We start from the raw sequence: 27,912 nt of genomic DNA on the forward strand, positions 1-27,912 counted from the left end.
ACGTCCAGCGCCGCAGGCAGCGGAGGCCTCGGCTTCCACGGGCCGCACCGGCGCCCCCTGCAGGACGCGGCGGGCAGTGCTGCCGGAAGAGCCCGAGCCTGCTGCCACCGTGTCCGCTGCCGCCGCCGCCGCCGCCGCCACTGTCGAGCTCCGCGGGGCCCCGAGTCCCAGCCGAGTGTCCTCGGAGCCGCCCGCCGCGCTCCCCGCGCCCCGCCGCGCTCCCCGAGCCGCCGCGCCTCCCGCTCGGCCTCCGTCCTCAGCCTTCCGCCCGCACCCGCCTTCACTCTGGAGCGGCCCGGGCAGCCGCAGCAGGGGCGGCGGCGGCGCATCGAGGAGCTCTCCAGGTCGTCCCGGGAGAGGCTGCTGCAGTCCCGGGACAGGATGTTTTCCAAGCTCACGTCCATCCTGCAGCACGCCGTGGAGGCGGTGAGGCCGCGCGGGGTGTGGGGTGGCGGGGATCGGCCGCCCGGGCTGCGGGGCGCGGGGGAGGCTGCGGGGAGGCCTGCGCGCTCCTCCCCACCGCAGCCTCTTCCCTCCCGCCCCGAACCGGGCGGCTCCCGGGGCCTCCGGGCCGGCCGCGCGCAAGACAATAGAACGGCGGCGCCGGTGGGCTGGACTTGCTTTGGCTTTCGTGCGGGTGGGACCGCGGGGACCGGGTGACGCCGGTGCCGGCGATTGCTTGCTCGGGCCCGGCGGCCCACCTTGGCCGGACCTGGGTGATGGATCTGCAGGAGTTTGCAGGTCCGCGATCGTCGGGCTCGCACCATCTGTTTCCCTTTTCTTGTCTAATATTGCGCTTCCCGGACGCTCTTGGCGCAGCCTGCAACCGCTGTACTTTGAGGCCGGTCTTAAACGCACAGAGGGACCTTACACAAACCTCCTGACAGACCCGAACAACCCAGAAGGAGAATACCTTGCCGGTGCTCGACAGGGCTTTTTTTTTAACTTGCTTATTTTGGGTTGAGTGTTACTTTGTGTGAAGAAAGTTACTGAGTTCATTTTTAAGATGACATTTTCTTTACATGTTGAGAAAGACAATAACACTTTCAACTTCTCTCTACTTTTTAAAAGGGGGAAAAAACCAAATACCACAGTGATGTTAAGGGTCAGCTAACAGAATTAGAATTGTGAATTTTAGTTATGGAGACAAATCTTTAATACAGTTGCCAGTTATGTAGTATATGGAATTTAGGTGTTATGTTTTTGTCCCCCTCCCCCCTTGGTGACACATCAGACCAAGAAAGAAAGAGGGTGAGGAGCTGTATTGACACAGGTGGCAAAGGACAGGGTTGTGAGACGCTTGCTTTTCCTGCTTTATATAGTCAGTCTACATTCGTAAAATAAAAGTTTGAAGAACAGTTATATTGATGTTTTGAATTATACTTTAGATTATAAAGAGTTATCAAATGTAATATGATAAATTAGAAATAATTAAGTTACGTGGATTAAGCCCTGGGGCCTGTCATGTTCTAGGCAGAAGCTCTCCATATTTTTTTTTTTTTTTAGATCGAATGTTACCAAGTTTCCCAAACTGGCCTTGAACTTCTTGCCTTAGCCTCTGGGGTGTTAAGTTCTAGGCACGTCCCCAAGCCTAGCTCTAGCTCGTTTTTGTCCTAAGGCCTGTGTTTTCTAACTTTGTAATCTTTTTATAATTGCACGTATCATTAACATCTACCAAATTACCTGAGAGAGACTCTGGCTAGGTAATAGTCATTGTCTCTGTCTTGCTCTGTTAGTGAGGGGAATGAGTTCACTAGGTTTGCCTAGTCTGGGGAGAAATGTCTGGCCCCTGGAAATGTCAAGTCTGCTTGCTCAATGCTGCTTTCTAAGCTGTGCTGTGCCACCTACACAGTTTACCAAGAGAAAGTGCAGCTCCTGAAATCCAGCCGGTTCTGCTCTGCTGTTTCGTTGGGATAGGGTCTCAGATAGCCCAGGCTGGTCCTGAGCTTAGGTTGAGAATGACCTAATCACTTTCAAATTCACATACCTTTTTAAAGAAAAAAAAAAATCAAATACCATGGTGAGTTTTAGGGTCAGCAAACAATTAGAGTTGTAAATTTGTAGATCTTCCTTCCTCCTTTGCCCAAGGGCTGGAATTATAGACTTGGCCTCTCATCCCTTGAAGAATATTTTTTATGCCCCCTTCAACATTCTCCTGGGAAAGAACTCTTAGATAATGGTAAATAAGCCATCCTTTGGTAGCTGAATGTTTTTCCTAACCCAAGATTAGTTCCTGGTTACTCATTGACTTTTTCGCTTGTTTTTATTCATAAACAAGTCTTTCCATTCCATAATTTGTTGACGTTTTCTTTTTTTATGTTCTGGTGCAGCATTCCAGTGCATAGACTCATCAGGGTTCTGCAGACTTGGGAGGGAATCCCAGGCCTGTGGGTGACCGGACCTCTCATTGCCTGCGTCCTCAGAACGGTGCTGCCCTACCTGGCCTCCTAGTGTTGTCGCTGGCCAAGTGTCCATAGCAGTCAGATGAGCCTTCTATATTTTTTTAAGGTTGATCAGATATATATTCATCTAGATTAGGAGTTTAAGTTTTTTGTTTTGTTGTGTTTTATTTTTGAGTCAAGGTCCCTGATTGAACTCAAACTTGCTAAGTCACCAGAGATGACCTTGAACTCCTGATCTTTCTGCCCCCTCTTCCCCCAAGATCTGGGACTTCTGGCTGGTGCTTTGTTTTCTGTTTAGTTTCTGGTGTTGAGGATTTAACCCAGGGCCGTGGTAAATGCTAGGGGAGCTCCGTACCTGTCTTCTACCCACCCCTGACCTTTTCTGAACATTTTTATCATGGCTTTTCTTTTTGAGTGAGTGCATGCGTGTGTGTGTGTGTGTGTGTGTGTGTGTGTGTGTGTGTGTGTGTGAGAGAGAGAGAGAGAGAGAGAGAGAGAGAGAGAGAGAGAGAGAGAGAGAGACCACAGCACTTGATCAGGGGCAAGTCTGGGGACATCTTTCCCTTTCACCATATGAGTCCTGGGGACTCAAACACAGGTGGTCAGACACCAGCCATCTCAGTACCTACCCCTTTTAAACTTTTAAACACACACACACACATTTACTTTTTCATGTGTGAGAGTTTTGCTTGCATGTATGTATTTGAACCAAGTGTATGCTAGGTGCCTGTGGGGGTCAGAAAAGGATGCCAAAGTCCCTGGAACCAAACCTGGTCCTCTGCAAGAGCAACAAGTACTCGTAACTGCTGAACCATCTCTCCAGCCTTTATGTTTTTATTCTGAAATAGGGTCTCACTCAATTGCCTGTGCTGTCCTCAACCTTGTGGTCCTTCTGCCTCAGCCCCCCAGGTAACTGGGGTTACAGCAGCATGCTCTCACACCTGGCATGGATATATAAATGGTTTCCCTCATTTGCCAGTAACTACACAGAGGGGGGGAAAGATGTTTTCAAAGCTTCACGTTCATAAATGTGTTCTAAGCCGATAGACACAGTATAAGGGTAGGAGAGAAGCCAAGGGTGGAATGTGATTCTTACCTCCTTTTCCCGAAAGGTTGCTCCTCTCATGTTGCATGGGTCTGTCAGGAAGAGTCACGGGAATGAACATGTCATTAGCCAGGTGCCGCATGTCTCAGCTCTGATGTAGCCTGTTCTAAGGTTAGACTAGACTATTTACCAGTTCCCATGTAGTGTTTGCCGAGGGCCAGGTGCTGCGGGGGTATCACAGGTCCTGCGGGGTACCACAGTGGAAGTTTCCCTTTATGACTTTTAACCTGTTTTAACCAGCACAGTGGAAGTCATCCTACAGAATGGAATCAGTGTTTTCCAAGTGTAGTTAATGGGCAGTTGTGGGGGACAGCATCCACCCATGCACCATACTGGGGACTGAACCTGGGCCTCCTGCTTGTCAGGCAAGCCCTCTACCTCTGGGCCTTGATCCTCTGCTCCCTTCAACAGTTTGCCTAGTGGCATGGCTAGTGGTCACCAATTCTAGAAAATGACTCCATCCTGGGACTTCTTTTCCCAGCCCAACTCGAGTCCCTTCCTCACAGAGTGAGGCTTTTAACAGCCAGGGTGAAGATGGTGTGTCTGCATCTTGGTTCCCAGTGCCCACTGGCTAAACACGTGGGATGTCATACGGTACGGTACACACAAGGATGTGTTCAGCCCTGGAGCCAGAGTAGGGGTCCGGGCCAGCCTCTGTCCTGACAGCAACACTGACTGAGTTTGTGTCTTCTTTGAAGCTCCTTCTCCATGCAGTGGGAGTAAGTAGATTGCTGCAGAGGGTAAATGAGGTGTGTAGGGGAGCTTTGTGTGGTGCTTGGTTGATAATGCTTCCAAGGTTGGTTTGGCCCGGCTGGGGGCTGTAGAAAGAAGGAAACTGATCTTAGGTGTGGTTGGGGAAGGTTCTCAGGTTGAGACTAGAACTAGGTAGTAGAGACACAGCAAAGGGAGGGAGGCTGTTAAGGAACTTGGCAACAGATGTGGTAGCTCGCACGTGTCTGAGACCTTCCTGAGTGAGAGCCAGGCAAGCTTGGGCTGTACCATGAAACCCTGTCTTAAGAAAAACAGGGCAAACCCAGATGTGGGTTGTACTTGCTGTAATCCCAACCCTTAGGAGCTGGAAGCTAGAGGATCAGGAACTCAAGGCCAGCTACATAGTGAGTTTGAAGCCAGCTGGGATTGCAAGAGACCTTGTCTCAAACAAAAACAAACAACAGAACAAAGACAGTTTGGGGTAGGATCTTTTAGGATGTGCATTTTGTAGATCTTTAAAGCAGAGGTTGTGGCCACAAAGTTTTGTCCAGTTTGTTGATGAAAGTTCTTTTGCATATTGGACATGTTGGACAAAGTCCAGGTTCCTAGCAGAAAGCATTGTTACCTAAGGCAAGTCAGCTAACTGGTGTTTTGGTCTCTGATGGGAGTTTGAGCAAAAGAGGAACTCTGAATGAGACTTTAACACCATTTTAGGCTGGGTGCCTGGGGTGGCACACTTCTGTAATCCCAGCACTCAAGAAGCGGAGGCAGGAAGATTGCAAGTTCAAGGCCTACCTGGAATATACCGTGAGACGCTGCTGCAACACCAGAAAGTTAAAAGCAAGCTAGGGGTATGGCCCGATGGTGGAGCGCTTGCTTCTGCCAGTGAGTAGACTCGGTAATGCGCTTGGCCAGTGCAGTGCTGGCCTGCATGTCCACGGTGACGGGGTCACCCGTTGTTCATGGAATGAGTATTTTGGTGCTGATTCAGCTCCATCGCTGAGTTGTAACCAGGAGTCTAAATGATGTCCAGTTCCAGCCTAAGGGAGAGAAGCAGTTAAACAGTGGTAAAGGTTGGGGTCAAGGCTAGGAGGAAGCCTCAGAGTGGAGAGGGAAAACTTCCTGAAGAGGAGGAGGTTCCACATTGAAGAACAGGAAGTCCCAGGTAGGAGAGCAGGAAGTCCCAGGTAGAACAGGAAGTCTCAGGTAGGAGAACAACAGGAAGTCACAGATAGGTAACCTGACAATTTGAAGTGGCTGTAGAGATGAGAGTTTTGAGAATTTAATCTCCGAATACTAAAACATTAAATTCCAGTCTCCTGGTGCTGAGTCACACATCCCTGTCAAAGGGTAGATGTTTTTATGCAGTGGTAACAGGTCATTTGCATCTTAGTAACAGAAAAGACAAGTTCACTGTAGTCTCACAAAGTAAGAATTTATTTATGTTTGAATGATATTGTTACTCTTTTGAGTTGTTGGCAATTCAGAACAGTTCCACCGTTTTCCTCCCTCCGACACCGAGGTAATAGCGCCATCCTACTTGGGATTTGCTGGTACTCTGTGGCAAGGCTGCTTATATACAGCTGGCAAAGCCTCCAGCCTGCTTTGTGTCACTGCTGGGGAGAAGCTGGAGGAGGGACACTGTCACCACCTAAAAGGTCGAATTGTTGCTGCATTAAACACGCACTCATTTCCTCCCGTGTCTGCCCCATTTTAGTAAATTTAACTCCACAAAACTAAGTAAAGTTTAACTGCCTGTTCACTCCTTCACAGTGGCCCTGGGTAGTTCTACTTTCTCGGTCAAGATCTCTGTACACAGGCCAGTGTAGGAAGAATCAGCTTTAAGAAACCAGTGATGGTGTGAAATTCTTCATCCAGTTTCTTTTCATAAATGTATTTCACCTGGTAGATTGAGCCACTTAGCATGTCTGTGACTATAGCCGTAAGTTGCACAAGAGTTGAGAAATTGTGTTGACAGAGTTGTCAACTACAAGGTCGCTGGCTGGGAAACCAAAGGTCATCGTGGAACAAATGGAAGAGTAGGAGAGATCTGCCTGCAGGTCCTTTGATGGCTGTCCCCAACCTGCAGCCGACACAGAACCACAGACTTCTTAGGACATGATGAGTGTGTACATGCCTGTTCAAGTTCTTATGTGTGCTCAGTTTGCTGCACTGCCAAGCGTGAGCTTTGTAGATGACCGCTGGCCGCAGTGTTGGACGGTTGGACACTCTTGGCACTTAGAGGCCGAGCATGAAACGGCAGTTTTCCTGTCAGACTTCGGTTCTCGGGATAGAAACCTCTACCCTGCACAACCGTGATCAGAGCTGTACTTCTGACAGAAGTCGATGACACCTCTAGGGTGTCCCCCACCTCTCTGTCCCTCCATCCCCCACCCCTTTTTAGCAAAAGAGCCCAGAGGCAGAGGAGTGACCACATCTGCCTTTCTTCCGTTCAACACGCATTCCCTAATGCTGGTCGGCTTGCGGCAAGGCGGCTAGTGCTATAATTCTGGCCTTAAAACTTATGACGTGCCTTTCAAAGCTTGCTGTTTAACACATTTTATAGACTTTAAATTGGTAGTGTCTTGTTCATGTAGTTATTTTGCTAAAAATATACACTGCCTGACCTAGGCTTACAAAGAAAAAGATTTACATCAGAAAGCCATGGGAAGTAGGGAGCAGTTTAATCTGATTATGACGTTGGCAGTGCTGCGGGTTTGCTGTGCTGATGGGTAAGCAGTTGCCAGCTACTCATCACCCTTCCCCTTCCAAAGTCCCAGGTGCGCACTCTGGCTATCAGTAGCCGTTTCGCGATACCGTGTCCTTTTGGTTTAGTCACCTGCAGCCATGTGATAGCAGCAGCTGGGGGAGTTGAATGTGGGGGAGTTTAGTAATAGTATTGATAAAGATGGCTTCTTCCTAGTAAATCATTTTACTTCTTTGGATTCAACTCATTTTGATTGTATTTGATATCTGAGTTCAAGTTAAGTCTGCCCCTTATTCTAGTGCCTCACACTTATAAAGTCTGGTCTTTTGTGTTTGTAGCTTGCACCGTCTCTTCCATTACAAGAAGATTTTGTTTATCATTGGAAGGCAATCACCCATTACTACATAGAAACTTCAGGTAAGGAACATGCGTGCCTACGATCTGCTTCAAGATGAGTTCTCAGTAACTTTATTGTTATTTTACCTTTGACCCCTCTCTTAGGGACATTCTCAGTGTCCCTTTGGAGCACCTCCTATGTTGTTGTTGTTCTGAGCAGCGGGGACTGAGCAGCTGCCTCGCACACGCAGCAGCCCCGGCAGCTCTGTCCTGACAGAGCTTGTATGGGGGGGCACCCAGTAAATGGAAACTTCCGTATCACGTGGCAGCCAAGTGTTAGGGGAGGTGAAGCAGGCTGGGGGCGGGTGGGCAGGTGGGCAGGTGGCCACTTCAGTCCTGAGAAGACAGCACTGCCTCTTGGTCACGTTTGTCTGGAGAGGCCCTCACTGGGTGCTCCCACCCGCTGACGCGTCCGTCCAGCCCCACACGGGTGTCCTTGAGATGATCAGTGATAGATGAAGCTTAGGAGAAACGGGTGGAAAATAGACGGACAGTTTGTGGTTCGCTCCCATGCGGAGTGCTGTGTAAGGAGACCCAGGGTGGGTGGGAGCCGGGTGGGGACAGAGGCCACACCTGGCACCTTTAGTAACTCCACCTTTTTATGTTTGTAAAACTTGGTCAGTTTCTCAGTCTCTCTCTCCCTCTGTCCCTCTCCATCCCCCTCTGTCCCTGTCCCTCCCCCCTTGTATGCGTGTGTGTAGTGTGTGTGTGTGTGTGCAGTGTATGTGTGTGTGTGTGATATGTATGTGTGTATGTATGTAGTGTGTGTGTGTGCGTGTGTGTGTGTGTGTGGTGTATATGAATAAGCATGCCTTGGTGTATTTGTAGAGATCAGAGCACAGCTTTGTGGAATTGGCTCTCTCCCGGGTTGTGTAGAGATCAGAGCACAGCTTTGTGGAGTTGGCTCTCTCCCAGGGTTGGCTCGGGTCACCAGGCACAGCAGGCACTTTCGCCTGTTGATCCATCTTGTTGACCCTCTCCACCTTGCTTTTTGAGACTCTGTCTGTTGCTGAAACTGATGGGTTTGCTAGATTGGCCGACTAGTGAGTTCCTGAGGTCCACCCGTCTTTCTCTCCCCAGACTACTGGGATCACAGCCACAACCACTAGACCTGGCTTTTACGTGGGTGTTGGGGATCTGGACTCAGGTCCTTGTGCTTGAATAGCAAGCACTTTGCACACTGAGCCACCTCCCCAAAACCCCGGAAATGTTTTAATTACTTGGAAAGATGTAAGGTCCTAGGATGGGGGATAACTCAGTGGTAGAGCACTTGCCTGGCACGAGTTTGTTGCAGCATCTAACACCAGCATCCACAACACCAGCATCCAACACCAGCATCCACAACACCAGCATCCAGCACCAGCATCCACAACACCAGCATCCACAACACCAGCATCCAACACCAGCATCCACAACATCAGCATCCAGGACCAGCATCCACAACACCAGCATCCAGCACCAGCATCCACAACACCAGCATCCAACACCAGCATCCAGCACCAGCATCCAACACTAGCAGCATCCAGCACCAGCATCCAACACCAGCATCCACAACACCAGCATCCAGCACCAGCATCCAACACCAGCCAGCATCTAGCACCAGCATCCAGCACCAGCATCCAACACCAGCCAGCATCTAGCACCAGCATCCAACACCAGCATCCAGCACCAGCATCCACAACACCAGCATCCAGCACCAGCATCCAGCACCAGCATCCACAACACCAGCATCCAACACCAGCATCCACAATACCAGCATCCAACACCAGCATCCACAACACCAGCATCCACAACACCAGCATCCACAACACCAGCATCCACAACACCAGCATCCAACACCAGCATCCAGCACCAGCATCCACAACACCAGCATCCAACACCAGCATCCAATACCAGCATCCACAACACCAGCATCCAACACCAGCATTTAAAAAGAAACAGTGGAGAGACAGACGGAAGGATGTAAGATAGGTTTCAGAGAATCCAGTGGAGGAAAGGACAAATTCCAGAGTCAGACTGGGTTGTTGGCAAGCGTCATCACTAGGTAGGAAGGAGAGAATTAGCACTGAAGTGGGGACTTGGACTTTGGGGACAGTGGATGGTTCGCCCATGCAAACAAGGCAGAAAGCGGACCAGCCAGGAGTAGACCCCACGAATCCTGTGTTATCTCCTGGTTGCTCCTGTTGTAATCAGTAAGGAGAAGGGCTTGGGTAGATTAGCTTGAGGATTAGCAAACTGGACTTTAGCCCATCTAGGCCGCGTAGTCTCCTTTTGTGTGTGTGATCTATGCTGCTGAGGTGCAGAAGCAGCTGTGCATTCAGTGGTGGCTGGGGTGTGGCCAGGGTGTGGCCCTCAGATGTAAAGTCACTTTACATGCACTTTACGTGCGGTTGTGTTTAGCCGCTGACCTGCAGAGGTTTCTCTTTTGAGACAAGCCACATTTAATATTACTGTCAGCTTTTGTGATTTTACTTTTCCTTCTTTGGCCTTAAGGCCTTGCTTTAAAGGATTTAAATATTCTTGCTTTAAAGGATTTTTTTTTTCTCTATCTTGTAGCAGAAGCAAGTGTGCACATTCATTAGTGCGGGACAGATGCGGTCTGAGTCGGGGAGAGTCTTGGGACAGGTGGAGGATGGAGAGGAAGAGAGTTGGAGGGAGCAAGGTCTAATCTGGGCTCTAAGGGAGCTGAGCCCCTGAGCAGACGAGCAGGAGGCACTGCAGGCAGAAGTGTGTGTAGGGGCCACAGGAAAGCTAATAATTTAGGAACAGGGGACAGGAGGAGACAGAGGCTGGGTTCTGCCTTCAGAGACCATTTCCAAATGATATCGGAGGAGCATTCACTGACGATATGTTCCAGGCTGTGGGTCACAGCTTGACCGTGTCATGCTAACAAAGACCTCAGACATGTGGCTCAGAACTCCGTTCAGTCAGAGCTGGGATGGAGGCAGGAAGGATGGTAATGTAGTTGCACACAGAAAGTTTAAGAAATTTTCCGAGTATTTGATGTATTTTTTCTATCGTTTAGATGATAAAGCCCCTGTGACGGATACGAACATCCCGTCCCACCTGGAGCAGATGTTGGACATACTGGTGCAAGAGGAAAGTGAGCGGGAGTCTGGAGAGACGGGGCCATGTATGGAGTACCTGCTCCATCACAAGATCTTGGAAACACTGTACACCTTGGGGAAAGCCGACGTAAGCCCCTGACCCAGCCTGTGTAATACAGGCAAAGCTCCAGGTGCACAGTCCAAGTGTGGAGACGGGGATGGCACGTGGCAGTGCTGGGCCTGAGACTGGGGAGATGGGGGACTCCTGTGTCCTGTGTACCATGACAGCCACCGAGAGCGGAGCTGCCACTGCTCAGGGCCACAGCTCACAGTCAGGGGAGGAAAGCTGTGCTGGAAGAGGTCATGGTCCTGAAAGGGAGCAGCGTTGTTATCCTGACGGTCCCTGAACCACTCAGTGATGCAATGCAAATGTTGGGCCTAATGAATTTTGAAAAATCTTTGCAAATCTAATATTATAACATAAACCTTTATGTTATAATATTAGATATAATATTAGTTATAATATAATGTGGTATTTTTACCACAGAAGCTTCAAATTTATGCATCCTTAGCCACAGAGGCATTGTCTGAGAAATGTGTCAGCTGGTTTTGTCGTGGTGTGGACACCATGGTGTTCACAGGCGCCAGAATGCTGCCCACTGCACACCTACTCTCTAGTGTGAACTGCAGTTCGGGCAGCTGGAAGTGATGGTAGACCCTCCTCCAGCTGAAACCTCAGTGGTTCTGCGAATTTCTGCCATGTAAAAGACTAAATGAGATGATGGTATTTTAATTCCACATAGTGTAAATCATATTAAAGACAATTTGTTTTTAACGAAGTGTGTAATGTCCTAGTTAAGTGCATTTGAGCTAAGCACGCCCTTCTCTGAGAAGCAGATCTGCTCTGTGATAGCCTGAGCTGTATTGTGTTCCCTTGCCCCATTCTTTAGAGTGTGCGGTTTTTCCATACTGAATTGAATTAGTTGGATGTTTTAGTAGGATGCTAGTAATTTTACTGCTAATAAGCTTATTTCTGATATAAATGATTATAAATATTGTTAGCATTTTATCTGAATAACATAAGGTAGTTGTTTCCCTAAAAATATCATGTGCTGAGGATTATATTTAGCCTGTTTCCATGTAGCATGTCTGTGATGATCCGTGGGCATACACATGCGCATGACTGTTCTAACTGAACGTAGGCAGTGTCATCTGCTTTATTACAGAGCATATGACTTGGGTGACTCACACTCTTTTAATCCAGAGTGTGCATCAGGATTACTGCCTTTCAGTAGCTGGCGTGCTCTAAGAACATCCTACTGATGTTCTTTGTAGTGCTTATAATCCAGATATCTTGGCAGTTTGCATAAGGAGTCAATGCACAAGATCCCTTTTATTAATATCCATGCATTTGTTATAAACTGCTCACTGCTCTAAGTAACAAGATCTGCCCTTGGTCTGGCAGGGAGTCAGCCCTCATGGGCCTGTGTTGTCCCAGCAGTAACCAGCCTGATGGTGCCTGAAGCCTGCTAGTCTTAACAGTGTGTGCACACCCTGGTGTGTAATCATCTAAGGCCGTGTTCCCACGTGCCATGTATGGTCTCAGGTGTATAATTGTGTTTCTAGAATGCTAGTCATGGCTATGAATGGAAATTTTTATTATGGCAAAGTCATTAACTGGTCACTGGCATTGTCTTTGAGGGGGGCTATGCTGACAGACATAGTCTTTCCGGCTGTGAACATTTGCGTGTGTTGTCTGTCTTGTGCCCAGTGTCCTCCGGGGATGAAGCAGCAGGTTTTACTGTTCTATACCAAGCTTCTGGGAAGAATCCGGCAGCCCCTGCTTCCGCACATCAACGTTCACAGGCCGGTGCAGGTGCGCATTCCCCGCTGCAGGTTAAAAGCTCATTGGATCCCGTATCCAAGTCATTTTGTATTGCTTTTCTGGGAGTAAGAATAATAGAGGATATTGTTCTCATAGCATAAAAATTAGCAGACATTGGGTTTTCTTTTATCTCGCCATGTTTATACTTCTCTGTAAAGTTTCTTGTTGCTTTACCTCCACAACATCACAGAGAGTTTTAAACTTTAAAAAATGTTTTGACAGAAATTAATCCGACTGTGTGGCGAGGTGCTCGCCACACCGACGGAAAATGAAGAGATCCAGTTTCTCTGCATCGTCTGCGCGAAGCTGAAACAGGATCCCTACTTGGTCAACTTCTTTCTGGAGGTATGCCACACTCTCGGACTCGCAGCTCCTTGTGGAAACTGAGATGCAGTCCCCAGGAGCAACTCAGGCCTGCAAGTTCTGCCTGCCAGAAGTAGTTTTCATTTAAGATCAGTGTTTCTTTCAACTTGAAGTCACCATGGAAGGGGAATTTCAGGGAATGCAGTTGAACCAGACACGCGCTGCACCGGGGAGTCGTGGGGGGAACAGCAGGTACAGAGGGGCAGGCTGCACAGCATCTCCAGCTACCCACAGCTTTGCTTTCCTTTTGAATGGCTGCCGTATTTTGTACTATTTTTATAGCCACAGTCTGTTTTAATTGATGTTTTAAATTTTATTTACAGCTTTAAAAAGGAAAATAAATCGTGTCTACTTTCTGCTTTTGTTCACTGTTTTCCTTTAATCTTTCTTTAGATTTTTAAAAAAATGTATGTTTGTGTATCGTGTGCGTGGGGGGTCGGCGGGGGAGACTGATTCTCACTGAAACTGGAGGTCATCAATTGGGATAGACTGTAGACTGTCTGGCCAGCAAACCCCAGGGATCTGTCTTCCTGGCTCCACCTGCCTAGTGCAGGGGTTGTAGGCACCACCCGTAGTGGGTGCTGGGAATCTCAGCTGAAGCCCTTGTGCTTAGAGGCAGCCATTTTAAGAACTTAGCCATGCCCTTGTCCCATTCTTTTTCCTAGCAGTGACATCCTTGAGGGAAAGCGGCTTTGTGGTCAGCCCTCTGTCGGCAGCGTGTGCCGGTGCCTACTGTCCAGGGCCTCGAGATGTTCTCAGTGTTTGCAGTTGTGATGTGTTGCTTCGTCTTCTGTTGTTGAATAAATAATCTGCAACGTTCCTGGAGGCTGACAAGCTGCATTGTTGCAGAATTGCTGGATTTAATTCTGTGGGTATACCAGGGCCATGAGATGCCTGTGTTCTGTTAATATGTGCCCGTATGGTCGTCTTCTTCAAGTTTGCATCAAAATAGTTCTGTTAGTCAAGAATTTGGATTTCTAAAGATAAGTTACTTAGACCTGCATTATAGTTCTTTTGTTCTTAATGTTTGATAAGAAATAGATTAGTTTGGCTCCCTGTGGTGTGCTTTGAGACAGGAGCTCACTGTGTGGCCCAGGCTGGCCCGGAACTTGCTATGTGGCCCAGGCTGGCCTTGCACTTGAAGCACTCTCTGCCTCTGCCTGCGTGCCGGGCTGGCTTTCATGTTTGAGATAGAATTTCACTGTGTAGCCCATCCTGGCCTAGCATTCTCAGTACAGCCCTAGGCTGTCCTTAAACTTGCAGAAATCCTCTCTTAGCCCCTGCAAGCTCCGATTTCAAGTGTGAATCATGACTCCTGGCTAAGATTTTTCTTTTCAAAGTTCTTTTTATTCTAATATTTTCTTAGTGTACTTTAGATGGCTTTCCCCCAAAACATGCCTGAAAATCTTTGAAATTCGTCTTGTGATTACATGGACCAGAGGAAGTCTGTGGGCTTGTGAGTGTTGGTCGTAAGATGTACTTGACACACCTGTCTTCAGAGAAGCATTTCCATTTAAAACTCAGGTCTGCTTTATTCAGCATAGCTCATGGTGCTGAGTAGATAGTAGTGAATGCGGGCCCAGCCTCCCCAGCTCCGGAATTACTGACCTGACTTGCCTTTTATGTCCTCCTGATGGTCAGTTCGCTTCTTGAGGACAGTGGTTTTGCCTGTCAATCTTTGGGTCTGCACAGCTTCTTACAGCGAACAAAGCCTAGCTCCTGGCTGATTGATCCTCACTGAATGACGAGCCTTCCAGGCGACGGAGCTTTATCACCTTGATGTGGACAGTAGCAATCGTCACCACCCACTACTGCTCTGCAGCTCTCCAGTGCATCTGAAACCTGTCCATGTAACCGGCCATTGCAGGCATCTGCTAGGGTTACATGCATGTAGAAGAGTTGTGGTTTTGTAGGCAGTTGGCAAGTCGTTGGCTACATGGGACTGTTTGAATCGTGTGCCGTGGGCTCGTCTCTCTCAAGGTTGGGCTAGTGCTGGCTGTTTGAATCGTGTGCTGTGGGCTCGTCTCTCTCAAGGTTGGGCTAGTGCTGGCTGTTTGAATCGTGTGCTGTGGGCTCGTCTCTCAAGATCGGGCTAGTGGTGGCCATGGTGTCTGATGACGGCGCCGGGGAAGTAGTTGGTTCAGCCTTTCCTGTCGGCCCTGTGGTGAGGCTGGCATCAGGGGAACTTTGCCTTGTGAATAATTTGATTTCTCTTCTATGTCAAATAGGAAGCAAGACATATTTGCCTTGAAACTTATGATTTGCTCCTGTTAAGAACCTCTTCGTGTTTGGATGTGGGGATCAGGCAGGCAAATGGACTCCTCCAGCACAATTAAAACCATCCTCGGGGAGGTTCCTTATGTTCTAAGCAGAGGTTGAGATTTTGAAAATCCTTAGAAAAAGTTTTTAGCAAATTAAAGAAAATGTGAGGCTTTTTTAGAAACCTCAAGTCTAATGCTGGCAACCCTTGAACTTTTGAGGTTTTGCACCCTCCCTAGTAGGACTGACCTTGAGGTGATGTATCTGTGATAACTTAGTAACTACTGCAGCTGGGAACTCTCAGGAGTCAGGTGGTCAAATGCATGTAGTGTGGCGAGTCGGTAACTTGGTGTGACTGTGAGATCCATCTAAAATGTGGTTTGAGTCTGTACGTCTTCTTTTGACGTAACGCTTATTACCACTTTAACTAGTCACCTTGAATGCTTTTCCTAGAAAAGTCCAAGCTGGGCCTCATGGCACAGGTCGGCTATAGCAGCTGCTAGCAGGCTACTTAACGGCTAAGGCAGAAGGCTTGCCATTTCAGGACCTGCCGGGGCTACAAAGTGGGTCCAGGGTCAGCCTGAGTCACTAAATATCCAGGAGAGGACGGGTAGTGCTACACAGCAGTGCAGTGCTTGGGGCTTCGTGTTCCCCATCTGCGCCACCCTAACCCCAAATCTACAACTGAGGTGTAGCTCAGAGGTAGACGGAGAGATCTCGCGTGTCTAGCCCGAGTGAGGCGCCGGCCTTGATCCCCAGCACACCAGAGAGGAAGGGGAGGGGCATTTCGATGTGATCTGTGTTTTGTTCCTTTGAGGAGGGCCTCCCCACGCAGCACGATGTCTGTCCTGACCGTGGCCCTCACAGACACACGCTCCTTTTCAGAACAAGTCCAAGTCGCTGGCTTCCAGAGGAACTCTGAGTGTCATCTCAGCTGATGTCCCCAAGAGTCAAGTTCCCAGGTCAGCAGACAGTAGCCAGTGCCACCAGCCGCAGGATCTGCCCGGTGCTCCTGGGGTGGGGCACACGGAGCCAGAGGAAGAGCCCCCTCACCAGATGGATGAGCTGTCTGCAAGCTTGGATGACCTCAATGTCACCTCACTGCCAGAGGCCTCCGAGGGTCGGCCGAAGCAGGATTACAACTTAGTGAATTCTCTGTTGACCCTGACAAAGAGCCCTGTGAGTCCCAGCCTGTGCTCCCAACATGGTCACAGTCATACGTGTCTAAAGTAGATACACGTTTATTCTTTAATGGAAAACACTGAATCCTTTCATGTCTAACTCCACAAATAACATGTGTGTTCTTTCTCAGGACGGCCGGATAGCCGTGAAAGCGTGTGAGGGCTTGATGCTCCTGGTGAGCCTGCCGGAGCCTGCGGCTGCCAAGTGCCTCGCTCAGAGCACTTGCTTGAGCGAGCTGCTGACCGGCAGACTCGCCTCCCTGTACCAGGCCCTCCCTCAGTCAGTGGATCCCTTGGATATTGAAACTGTGGAGGCAGTGAACTGGGGGTAAGCACCGCTCTGTTTCCTGCCTGTGTGCCTGCGTGCCAAAGTCCACCTTGCTTTACAGTGACGAGAATGTTAGTTTGGAAAATTTAGCTCTACCGTGACCTTTGTTTCTGTTACCTAGGGGGTGACAAACCAGTGTGGGAACAGCCCAGGGTTACAGAGTCCAGCTCCCTTTATTTTGCCCATTATAGGGTTTGTGTCAAGATCAATAACTGATTATTATATTAACAACAGAAGAGGGACTTTTTGTTTTGTTTTTGAGGCAATTTCTCAGTGTGTAGCCTTGGCTGGCCTGGGACTCGATCCACCCACTTCTGCCTTGGGCTTTACCTAACCTAGGAGAGACTGCCTTTTAGTAACTTTCCCTTGCCCTAGACAGGCAGGGGTCCCGTGGCCGTGCCGTAGACTAGACAGTCGGGTCCCGTGGCTGTGCCGTAGACTCCCCTACTTCAATTCCACTTCTCAAACTCTCTCACTTTATTCTCATTAGAAAATATGACTTTTAGCCAAGAAAGGTGACTCACAGTTCAGAACTCATACTGTTCTTGCAGAAGACCAGAGTTTGGCTCCCAGCATCCACACGGAGTAGCTCACACCTGCCTTTAATCCTAGATCCAGGGACCACTCCTCGAGCCCCTGTGGGAGCCTGTGTTCACACACATTTCCACACAATACACACTAAAAACAAAAATCTTTAAGAAAATACGAATTTTGTGTAACATTTATGAATTGTTTTAAGGTAAAAGCAACATTACCTACTATTGAGAAGCTTCTACCTACCAGCAGCCTAATATTTTCATTGTTTTGAAAATTAAATATTTATATTATTTGAGAATTTCACAGAGTGTGTTTGATCATATTCAGGCCCTCTCCCAGCTCCCCTGAGATCACCCATGCCTTCCTCCCCACCCAGCTCATTACCCCCTTTGTTCTAAACCCATCAAGTACAATTTAAGGCCAGGCTAATGCTTTAATCTTCTTAACCTTTTGCCTTTTTTTTCCTTGAAGTTTATTCTTTGCTCTTGTCTTCCCACGCTGTTTTGCTTGCGTCCTTCAGGCAGATACACTTGGTGACATCATGAGCACTGGACATCTTAGGGCAGAGAGGCTGCCTGCCTTGGCAGACCTTCCAGTTCCCTGCTCCTGTACTGTCTCACTGGCCAAACCCCGGCCATCTGATGGTTTCCCACTTAAGGAGGGAACTGATCTGTGGCTTTGTCTGAAGAGACAGCTCTCATCTGTGTCTCCTAAATCTCTTCTGATTGGGACCCACCATTGCACTGTGTATGGAATGAGCTAGTTCAGGGCCTTCTTTCTGCTTGTAAGCACAAAGGGCCATGTGCACGCTCACCTGGCCCCATACTGTCCCTGTGCCGTGCAGGTTGGCGTGCATGCTCACCTGAGGTTTGTTCCCAGTGTTGTGCAGGTTGGCATGCACGCTCACCTGAGGTTTGTTCCCTGTGCCATGTAGGTTGGCATGCATGCTCACCTGAGGTTTGTTCTCTGTCTCATGCAGGTTGGACTCCTATAGTCATAAAGAGGACGCGTCAGCGTTCCCTGGGAAGCGAGCCTTAATTTCATTTCTTTCCTGGTTTGATTATTGTGATCAACTCATCAAGGAAGCACAAAAGGTTTGAATTCTTTGTTGTTTGTTGATAGTTTTAAAATGTACTTATTAAGTAAAATGTGAATCACTATTCCAAAAGTATCTTTAAGTGTCACGTGTAACGCTTTACAGACGCTCACTGCGCAGGGGTGGCTCCCACATGCAGTGCTTTACAGATGCTCACTGCGCGGGGGTGGCTCCCACGTGCAGTGCTTTACAGATGCTCACTGAGCAGGGGTGGCTCCCACGTGCAGTGCTTTACAGATGCTCACTGTGCAGGGGTGGCTCCCACGCGCTTTACAGACGCTCACTGTGCAGGGGTGGCTCCCCTCCAGCTTTCCCCTTCGGGGTGATATTAATTACTCTAAATTTAGTTATGGAAATTTTTTCCCTGATCTTTTTAGTTTGGGGGAATGGGGCAGGATAAAAGCAAGCAACTGCTTTGCTGAGGCCCCACATTTGGGCCCCATCTCCACATGGCTTCTAGTGAGAGTCCATGCTCTTTAGGCCCAAGGTGATTTGTTGATGTTCATGCTGTGTTCTAGACTGCTGCTGTTGCTCTCGCCAAAGCCATCCATGAAAGGTTCTTTATCGGTGTCATGGAGCCTCAGCTGATGCAGACGTGAGTGCCCTCTCCCGTAGAGTAGAGTAGTCAAGTAGTTGCTGTCACTCCTCCCACTGACGGCCCATCTGCCTCCCTAGCTCCGAGATGGGGATCCTGACATCGACGGCTCTGCTGCATCGCATTGTTCGACAAGTGACCTCGGACATCCTGCTTCAGGAGATGGTGGCCTTTATCCTCGGAGAGCAGAGAGAGCCAGAAACGCTGTCAGAAATTGGCAGGCATCCCCTAAGACATAGGTTAATCGAGCATTGCGATCACATATCTGATGAGGTAAGCCATGCGCAACAGGGCTGGCTTAGAGTCTCGAAGTGCTGTTTCTAATGTGCTTGTGATTAATTTGGTGGTGGTGTGGGTGGTAGGGGGTGAGGTGGTGGTGGTAGGAGTGGTGGAGGGACTGGGGGTGGTGGCATGCATGTGTCATGGTGTACCTGTAGAGGTCAGAGGGCAGCTCGCAGGAGTCGGTCTTCTCCTCCGCCATGTGCCCTCTTACCCACTAAGCCACCTCACCAGCCTCTGCTTGTGACCCTTCAAGTGAGTTTCTCTATGTGGCTTCAGCAGGGCTGCTGACTTGACACTGTCATTCCTTGGGCTTTTGTCATTGTTGCTTTCAGATTAGCATCATGACCCTGAGGATGTTTGAGCATCTTCTGCAGAAGCCCAATGAGCACATTCTTTACAACTTGGTCCTGAGAAACCTGGAGGAAAGGAACTATACGGAATACAGGCCTTTGTGCCCAGAAGATAAGGATGCAGTGGAGAATGGGCTGGTGGCCGGAGCCGTGTAAGTGTCGGGGGCAGCTCTCCCCAGCAGTCTGGCCACTTCCTCGTGGGTAAATTCCGGGGGATGCTAACTACCCCTTGAGCCCGGTAACAAAAGTAGCAGTGGGCACTGGAGATTGTTAGTGTAAAGTGGGAATTTGTATATTAAATACATTATTGTTTCTTTGTATTAGAAAAATTATGTAATATTTCTCAAACTAGCAAAGAAACTTTTGGTTTAGAAAATGTCATAATAAATGTTGTTTTTTATACATCATTAAATTAAACGTAGAGATCTGGAGGAAGATCCATTATTTACTGACATTTCACCAGATAACATTCTGCCAAACCAAGAGTGGATCAGTTCACCCCATGCCAGCCCAGACCACCCCAAAAATGATGGCAAGACGGAAGTCCATAAAATCGTCAACAGGTGAGTCACTGTGACTGATCTGCCCTAGGCCGTCACAGGAGTGCACTGTGACTTCAGTATTTGCAGGTGCTGTGAGCTTTTTTGTCTCAGTTGTATAGCAGGTGGCAGCTGGGGCCACAGTGGATGCCATGAGAAAACCCAGCTCCATAGAAAAGTCATTTCCTCTCAGCCCAGTGGAGGAGCATGCGGGCAGTCTGTCTGCTTCCCAGACCAGCCTCAGCACAGCCACTGAAGAGAGGAAAGATTAACTGAGGAGAATGGTTAAGTGTGCCGGGATCGCACACATCCCCAGCACTGACAGTAGAGTAGGCAAGCGCCAGTCTGACAAATGTTCTCACTTCGCATGTGTGCTAAGCATTGAACTATTTTTTTCATTGTGTATTTTTACATTTTTTTAAAAAATATCTTTTTCATGACAGTTTTCTCTAGTGTCTTTGCTTTTAATGCTGACAATGATATGCCTGGCCCTTGCAATGTTGTAGGGGGCCGCTGGTTAGTTCCCGGCTGCTCAGCTCTGAAACAATCCCACAGAGACCATTTTATTTGCAGTACTGTTTGGCCAGTAGCTTAAGCGTATTTCTGGCTAACTCTTATATCCTAAACTAGCCCATCTCCATTAATCTGTGTATTGCCACTAGGCTGTGGCTTACTGAGTAAAGTTCCGGTGTCTACATGGCTTCTCTCTGCTCCGCCTTTTTTCTCCCAGCATTCAGTTTAGTTTTCCCCACCTATCTCTGTTCTGTGCAGGCCCAAGATAGCTCCTTTATTAACCAATGGTATTCACAGCATACAGAGGGGAATCCCACATCATGGCAAATAAAATAATTGCATAAATAATAAATAAAATAATAACAAAATAATTGCATCTGGCTCAAAAGTAAAATTACAGTCTATAAAAATATCTCAAGTTCAGTTACTTAAAGCCAGTTTTTCAGATTAATAAATAAAGCAACCCATTATTGTGACACAGTATTGTCTGTTTTAGACTTGTGTTACGTGCAGTTAGTTATTTTTTAATAAAGCCTTTACAAAGCAATGTATACTTTGATTGTTCAAGTTTCCATTGTGTTTATAGCTGGCTAAGCTCGCAGTGTATTTGGGGGTTGAGTGTATGAGATACTGTGGCGGAGACTCTGCTCACTGTGGCCTTTCTTTCCTTTAAGTTTCCTCTGTTTAGTACCAGATGAAGCAAAGTCATCCTACCATGTCGAGGGCACTGGTTATGACACCTACCTCAGAGATGCTCACAGGCAGGTAAGTGACAGAGCCGACTGATCTTGGGGTGGGGTGGGCATAAAATGCACACACATTTATTGCCCGTTCTGTTACCTTGCCCAGTTGCCAGCAACCATTACTCAGAAGGAAGGAGTCAGTTCACCCGAGAAATGAGATTTCAATCTGCTGACACTATCTCTGTCTCTCTGTCTGTCTGTCTCTCTCTGTCTGTCTCTCTCTCTCTCTCTCTCTCTCTCTCTCTCTCTCTCTCTCTCTCTCTCTCTCTCTCTCTCTCTCTCTCTGTGTGTGTGTGTGTGTGTGTGTCTCTCTCTCTCCCTACCTATCTATCATCTATTAATTTATTTTTGATTTGGCGTCTCAGGTTAGTCTGGCTGGCCTTGAATTTGCTTATGGCCTTGAGCTCTTGCTTCCATCTCCCAAGAGCCAGGATTACCGATTAGTGAAACTGTGGCTCTCAATGACTAGTTTTTATTTCTGCTCTATCATATACTAACACTTCATTGAACATAAGAATAAATTACCAGAAAAATGAAAATTGAAAAAGCACCTTTCCTTGTTAGATTTGGCCAATATGAAACTGCCTAGTCAACTATGTGGGCTGTGCACACTAACTCTCCCTTTTCCAATCTCGTCACTGATGGTGGTCACAAGAATTTGAGGGTCAGCATTGACCCATGGGCCACCCTTTGGAGGGTACTGTTCTGTCCCTTCATGGTGACATGCCCATGTCTGTATGTTCTAAGAACAGTAAGCTTGGTTGACAACAGGCATTGTCCATGCACCTCATGTAACAATGTGTGTAACATATCTCATGTAACATAACTACATGTAACACCTTAGACACATGAGGTTTGGGCTCTGAGCCTTGCTTTGTAAATGTTCTCCGAGTCTGTCAGGATGACTGAAGGATTCGATCCTTTAAAGGAAGGACGTAGCAGGTACTGAAGGAGTGACTTCTCGAGTCACATATGCCGTTTCCCACCCTCCTGGATGTGCCCTGCCATTGTAGTGTCTCCTGTACTCCTAGTCAGGGCCGAGTGTGCTCCCACCTGGCCCTGGCACCTCACGTGCAGCCGACAGCCGTGTGCTTCTTTATGCGCTCTCTGAGGAAATGACTGCTTCATCCCGATTAACTTCTTGGCTGCTCTTTAATGACCCAATGCTTTCCCCCAGTTCCGAGACTACTGCGCTGTCTGTTTGCGATGGGAGTGGCCCGGAGCCCCCAAACCACTGGAGAAGTGTGACTTAGAAGCAGCCTTCTTTGAAGGACATTTTTTGAAAGTTTTATTTGACAGAATGGGAAGAATTCTTGATCAGGTAACTCATCGGAAGATACTGATTCTCATACAAATGTGGTAGACCTCCTGAGTAATCTTGTCTGAGCTTAGTCTTTCTGTTAGATTACTGTCCAAAGGGTGTGAATTCCCACGGCCAAGGGACTCTCTCTTGAAGAAGGCTCTCTCTGTGTGTGTTCTGTTGTAAACATTTACAAGTAGGAAAATTACACTTTTAAACTCTCCTTTAAACTTCAGATTTCCTTTCCTCTGTCTTGTTTAAGGCAAGATGGTGGAAAGGGTGACTGGAAGGAAGCTCTTCCTCTCACAAAACCCTGAGTTTATATAAGAAAACCCGTGGTTGAATTTAGAGCCAGGACTTGTTCCCTTGTAACAGAATAGGGGGAGCTTACGTTTATCAGCATGCCTGCTGTCTTCTGCCGTGTCCAGCCGTTCTCAGCACCAGAGAGGGCAGTCTGTTTTCATTGTAGTCGGTGAATGGTGATAAAGCAGAGTTCACTCTGCTTCTAAACTTGGTCCTGAACACCTCTGCTGTCCCAGCTGCCTCATCTATTTCTAGTTAGTTCTGAGTCCACCAGATTCTTGTCTGCTTCAGTGAAAGAGAACAGGCAGGGGCAAGTGGCTCCGTCAGAAGTTCTAAAGATACCTTTCTCTCTAACGCTGGCTTTCTATGGCCTGTAAACAGCAGTGAACAATTAATGTGCAAGAGATGTCAGGGCAGCTGCGTGCACATGTTGAGTCGTGGGGAGTAGCCCTGAAGTTACTTCCGTGTTTAATTCAAACACCTTTGTTAGGACTTTGGGTCAGTGTGTCCACAGTTCATAATCAATACTGCATCTGACGTGCTGGCAGCTTTGATGGCTGCAGCACGCATTCTTGACGTCAGCCTACGTAAAGCAGCTGTCTCCTGCATCGCAGCTTTGCCTTTTGTAGGTGTCTGTTTGTTTTCTGTTTGTAAATTCCAGCACTGTGCAGTACGTGCACTGACTTCCTTGGTAAGGGCTAATTCAGCTGCCAGTGTCTCCCTTGCAGAAGAGAATGGGAGAGGTCAGGCTGTGGGGGGAGTGTTGGGCCGCACAGGAGATAAGTATTTCTGTTGTTGCTTCCTGCAGCCGTATGATGTGAATCTGCAGGTGACCTCAGTGTTGTCCAGGCTCTGCCTCTTTCCCCACCCCCACACCCATGAGTACCTTCTGGACCCCTATGTGAGCCTTGCCTCTGGCTGCAGATCGCTCTTCTCTGTGATCGTCAGGGTGAGTTCATTAACGTTCTGCTCTCTGGGCGCCCCAGCTGCGCTCAGCATCCTCATATCACTGCGTGGTTAGTGTAAAGCAGGGTGTGTCTCCTGCTTGTAGGTCATTGCTCTGCTTTCTGAACCGTTAAATGGTTAAGAGAATCCATTTAAGTTCTTGATATGTGGGCCAGAAAGCAGGGTCAGAGCACTTGCTCTGGCAAAGGGCCAAGATTCAGTTCTTAGCACCCATACAGTGGCTCACAACCATCCGTAACTCTAGTTCCAGGGGATCCCACATCCTCTGGGTTCTGCAGGCACCAAGCATGCATGTGGTATACATACCTGCATACAGACAAAACACACATACACATAAAGTAAGTAAACCTCAAGGTTTGTTTTATTTATACAGTGTGCACGTGTGTATGAGTGAGTGTGCATGTGTGCATAGGCCCATGCTTCATGCGTACATGCACATGGGGGTGGGCTTGGCCGTGTGTGCTTCTGTGTGTGCCTAAGGCTGACGTCTGGGGTCTTCTGTCACTGTCCACTTTAGTTTTTGAGGTCAGGTCCTCTGCTGAACCCACAGCTCACCCTTCCAGCTGGGCAAGCTGCCCAGTGAGCCCCTGGGTTGTCCCGCATCCACCACCAGTGCTGGAGTTACACACCTGCTGCCCCGCCCAGCATGCATGTGAGGGCTGGGGATCCGAACTCAGTGCTCACGCTGGCACAGCAAGCCCCTTGCCCATGAGTCCTCTCCCAGCCCTGACATTTATGTTTTGAAGATTAGATAGGAGTTGGTTGGTCAAAGATAATAGTGACTCTTGGCATTCTTTGGTGATGGGAAGGGAGGTGTCTCTGCCAAGAATCCCTATGGAGTCACTCGGGCTAAAGCCTTGCTTCTGCTGCAGGTTGTTGGTGACCTGATGGTGCGAATTCAGCGTATTCAAGACTTCACCCCCAAGCTTCTCCTAGTCAGAAAGCGACTACTCGGCTTGGAGCCTGAAGGCCAGATGTGAGTCAGTGTTTTACATACCCTGCCCACAGATCTTACCCGCCCAGTGTGTACTGTCCCCTGATCCTCTGTCTGCCTTTTCCAGTATCGACCACATCACCTTGCTAGAGGGTGTGATTGTCTTAGAGGAGTTCTGCAAGGAGCTGGCAGCCATTGCGTTTGTGAAGTACCATGCTTCCGCCACACCGTGAGTGACATCACCATGATCTCTGGGAACCTGCGTTATGTGTACATTTCATCCAAGAAGACTCAGCTCCCCCCAGCCATGAAAAGACAAAAACCTTGTCAATGAAGTAGGAATCTACTGCCTGACTGCTGCCGGTGAACAGTCCTGATGTGGCTTCCCTGGCTCCGTCATGATTCTCTGTATAAATTGCACGTTGTTGAAACCCGGGATGCAATCAGAACTTGCGGAGATAGCATTTCCAGTGACCGAAAGCTGCAAAACTCCTGACGTTGGGACTTTGCTGCTACTTCTGTTATTTTGACATCTGACAGCAAAGCATTTTGACATTCTCTGAGACTTAAATGCTTATATTCTTTTGTATTAATAAGCAGCAAAAAATCACTAATTTTATAACTTTTTAAGGTTAAGATTCTTATCATACAAAATATTTAAGAAAATTGTAAATGAGAAAGAAATGTGGTTGAGGAGCCCTCAGAAGTCTCTCTAGGAGATGAAACACAGAGAACAGCATCAACTTCTTCAGTTTTTGTAAGAAAACAATTTAATATGATAAAGAAAGTATTAATTAATATATATTTTTAAAGAAATGTTCTTTTACTCTTTTGTGCCACGTTCGTGTTGGTTTCCCTGTGTGGCTGTAGTTTACCCACACTCAGTTTGCAGCGGCGTTGGGCTCATCCCCTCATTGGTAGCGTCTGCTAAAATAATATCTTGTAGAGCTACTTAATACACACTGGGTTGAGACCTGCCCACTCCTTCTCTGAAAATGGCTTTATGAAATTGTCTCGTAATTGACTTTCTTAGTGGAGTGGGCGTGTCCAGGTGGGAGCTGACTGACACGTCTGAAGAGGCCGTCCGGGTGCCGAGGGCCTCTTACTGTTTACATCTGCTTTCATTTCGTTCCGTCTTTTGTCTTAAGAGATTCTAAAGAGATTTTTAAAAAGTCTTTCCGTGTTGAGTTCACACCTTAGAGGATTTGAGGAGCCTGAGTGTGTCTGAGAGTGGCCTGGATGCAGGATGTGTAGGTGAGCCAAGTTGCAGGGCACAGCTGCGGGTCACGTGCTCAGCCTGTCTTTGCAGCCCCTCAGATGTGGGGCTTCTGTGTTAAACGGCAGGTGCTTTCCTCTCTGCTGTCGGGAGGCTTGGCTCCAGAGGGTCCGCCTCCACCCCTCTGTGATGTCACCAGATGTGTGTGCAGGGCCACAGCCCCTGGCGTGTGCTCAGAGCTGCGTTTGACACTTGGCTCAGTCTATTTGACTAGTTCACTTCTGTTGTAGTTCAGTTTCTGCTACTTAGAAACAAAACACTGACAGTGTGAATAGCCTCCCTCAGGCTAGGGCAGTCATCCTTGTCAAAACAAAACAACTATGCATTTCCAATAGGATGCAAAGTTCTTTGCTCATTCAAGAACTCCTTTCTAACAACAGGAGACAGTGATTCCCTGCGTGTTTTCCTTCTGTGGCTGTGAGTGATGAGAAATGGTTTTGTTGTATTTATTGACCAGTTTGTGCGAGAATCACCGTAACACCTCCATTTTTAAATGTTGCTGCAGTCTACTTAGATGAAGGTGTATTAAAAATAAGACATTGAGAGGTATCAGATATTTCTTAATGCCTTCCTAGTGCTCAGTAGGTGTGGTAGTAATGAGGTTACCTCCCAGACCAAATACTTGTCCTTGACTTCCCTGCAGGACCTTATTGCTCATCCGCACAGATGAGCTCAGTAAAGCTTTAACTATAATTTGTGTGTTTGCTGCTTCTGCGAATAGTGTTTTCCTGAGTCACCGTAATGACTTTGATCTGTAACCAGCTAGGGTTGGTCGACTTCTTCTCTGTGTAATTTCTTCTGCATATTTAATTCAGACCTAGAGTCAGCACAAGTCAGAGAACTGAGTTGATTTGTTAAGGAAACCATATGCCACATCCCTAAGGCTTTTTCCCACAGTTCCAGAGACCTGGCTGTTTCCAGGATTTCCACAGACCGGGTGCGTGGAAGTACCACCTTAGCCAAGTGGTTGCCATGGTGAGTTCCGAACTGAACTCTACCTGCTCCGTGGTTGTATAAATAGGAAATTGGTGTGCACATTTTTTATTTTCTAACTTTCTAGCAGCAGCCTTTGGGTTTATTTTCAGCAACAAGCCATTTTCACTTGACAAAATCAGATTTGTCGTTGCCAATTTTTATTACAGGGCTCACATTATAACTATAATGTTCTCATACTGTATCTGTGCAATATGAAGCTATGGATGGATTCATAGCTTTTTGGCTTACCTGTATATTACTGTGTTTGTACATAAATGTATTTAAATGTGTGTATGTATATATATATGTTTATGGACCATATTTGGTCCATATGTGTATATGGACCAAAATCCTTAGCTTGCTTACACTGTTGCTAGTGTAAGGATTGTTACATTTAATTTTACAGGGCACAAATTATAGAATGACTTTGTACTTTGATGGTAATGTCTCTATAAGTTATCACATTACAGTTACCACTTAGTTTCTACGTTTACTGTGTAACAGAAGTCACAGTGAAATGCTAAACCCACAAACTATGTGGTAATTGTACATACTTGGATTGTACAATAAAGTAAAATATGCATGTCATCGTGACACTTGCTATGTTAAGACAGATAATCCTACTTCTGGGCCCTGTAAAATATCATCACTAATACTCTGTTAGCCTCTGCCTTGTTTACATTAAACAGGATATTTGATACATTTTTCTATGAACATCATGTCGGTCACTGATGGTGGTCACTGACGGAGAAGCTCTCAGATGACTGTGTGCCTACCGTCCCTTCCTGGGAGGTGGAGATCAGCTTTGGCTTTTGCGCTAACAGTGCATGCAGGACTAAGAGGGAAATCAAGAAAATAAATCAATGTAATTTAAGCAAAATATTGTCTTATATTTTGTAGAATTCTTAACTGAAAATATTTTATCCACTGCTAAGTCTGAAGTTGTGCTTTTTTTACAATTATTTGTTTTTATTCTTTGACAGTTTCACGCATGAATATAATTCACTGCCTCTTTACTTTCTCCCATCCCCTCCCACCAGCTGAACACCTTCTTCCCAACACTACTCTCTTGTTTTTGTGTCTTGTTTTAATCCACTAAGGTTGGACTTGCTGGTGTGA

The 27,912-nt window shown here is 47.5% G+C and overlaps 1 protein-coding gene across 1 annotated transcript; it reads left to right on the forward strand.

The window, feature by feature from the left end:
* Positions 1 to 130: 130 nt before the first annotated feature.
* Fhip2a (FHF complex subunit HOOK interacting protein 2A) lies at positions 131 to 27,673 on the forward strand. The gene is made up of 17 exons (XM_038323737.1): positions 131 to 426; positions 7,264 to 7,342; positions 10,347 to 10,516; positions 12,140 to 12,244; positions 12,476 to 12,598; positions 15,761 to 16,054; positions 16,188 to 16,384; positions 17,901 to 18,015; positions 18,536 to 18,612; positions 18,693 to 18,885; positions 19,227 to 19,396; positions 19,667 to 19,807; positions 20,971 to 21,061; positions 22,217 to 22,360; positions 23,451 to 23,591; positions 24,481 to 24,584; positions 24,670 to 27,673. Exons 1-17 carry the CDS (start codon positions 382 to 384, stop codon positions 24,773 to 24,775), a joined length of 2,295 nt encoding a protein of 764 aa, XP_038179665.1. The 5' UTR covers positions 131 to 381; the 3' UTR covers positions 24,776 to 27,673.
* Positions 27,674 to 27,912: the final 239 nt, after the last annotated feature.

The sequence above is a fragment of the Arvicola amphibius genome, chromosome 1 (assembly GCF_903992535.2).
Source record: "Arvicola amphibius chromosome 1, mArvAmp1.2, whole genome shotgun sequence".
NCBI lineage: Eukaryota > Metazoa > Chordata > Mammalia > Rodentia > Cricetidae > Arvicola > Arvicola amphibius.

Excerpts from the sequence above, each read along its gene's own strand:
- Fhip2a (XM_038323737.1), top strand. The coding sequence starts at position 382 with ATGTTTTCCAAGCTCACGTCCATCCTGCAGCACGCCGTGGAGGCG. Across the intron at positions 16,385-17,900 it reads GTGGAGGCAGTGAACTGGGG|GTTGGACTCCTATAGTCATA; the intron begins GTAAGCACCGCT and ends TGTCTCATGCAG. Across the intron at positions 18,886-19,226 it reads GCGATCACATATCTGATGAG|ATTAGCATCATGACCCTGAG; the intron begins GTAAGCCATGCG and ends TGTTGCTTTCAG.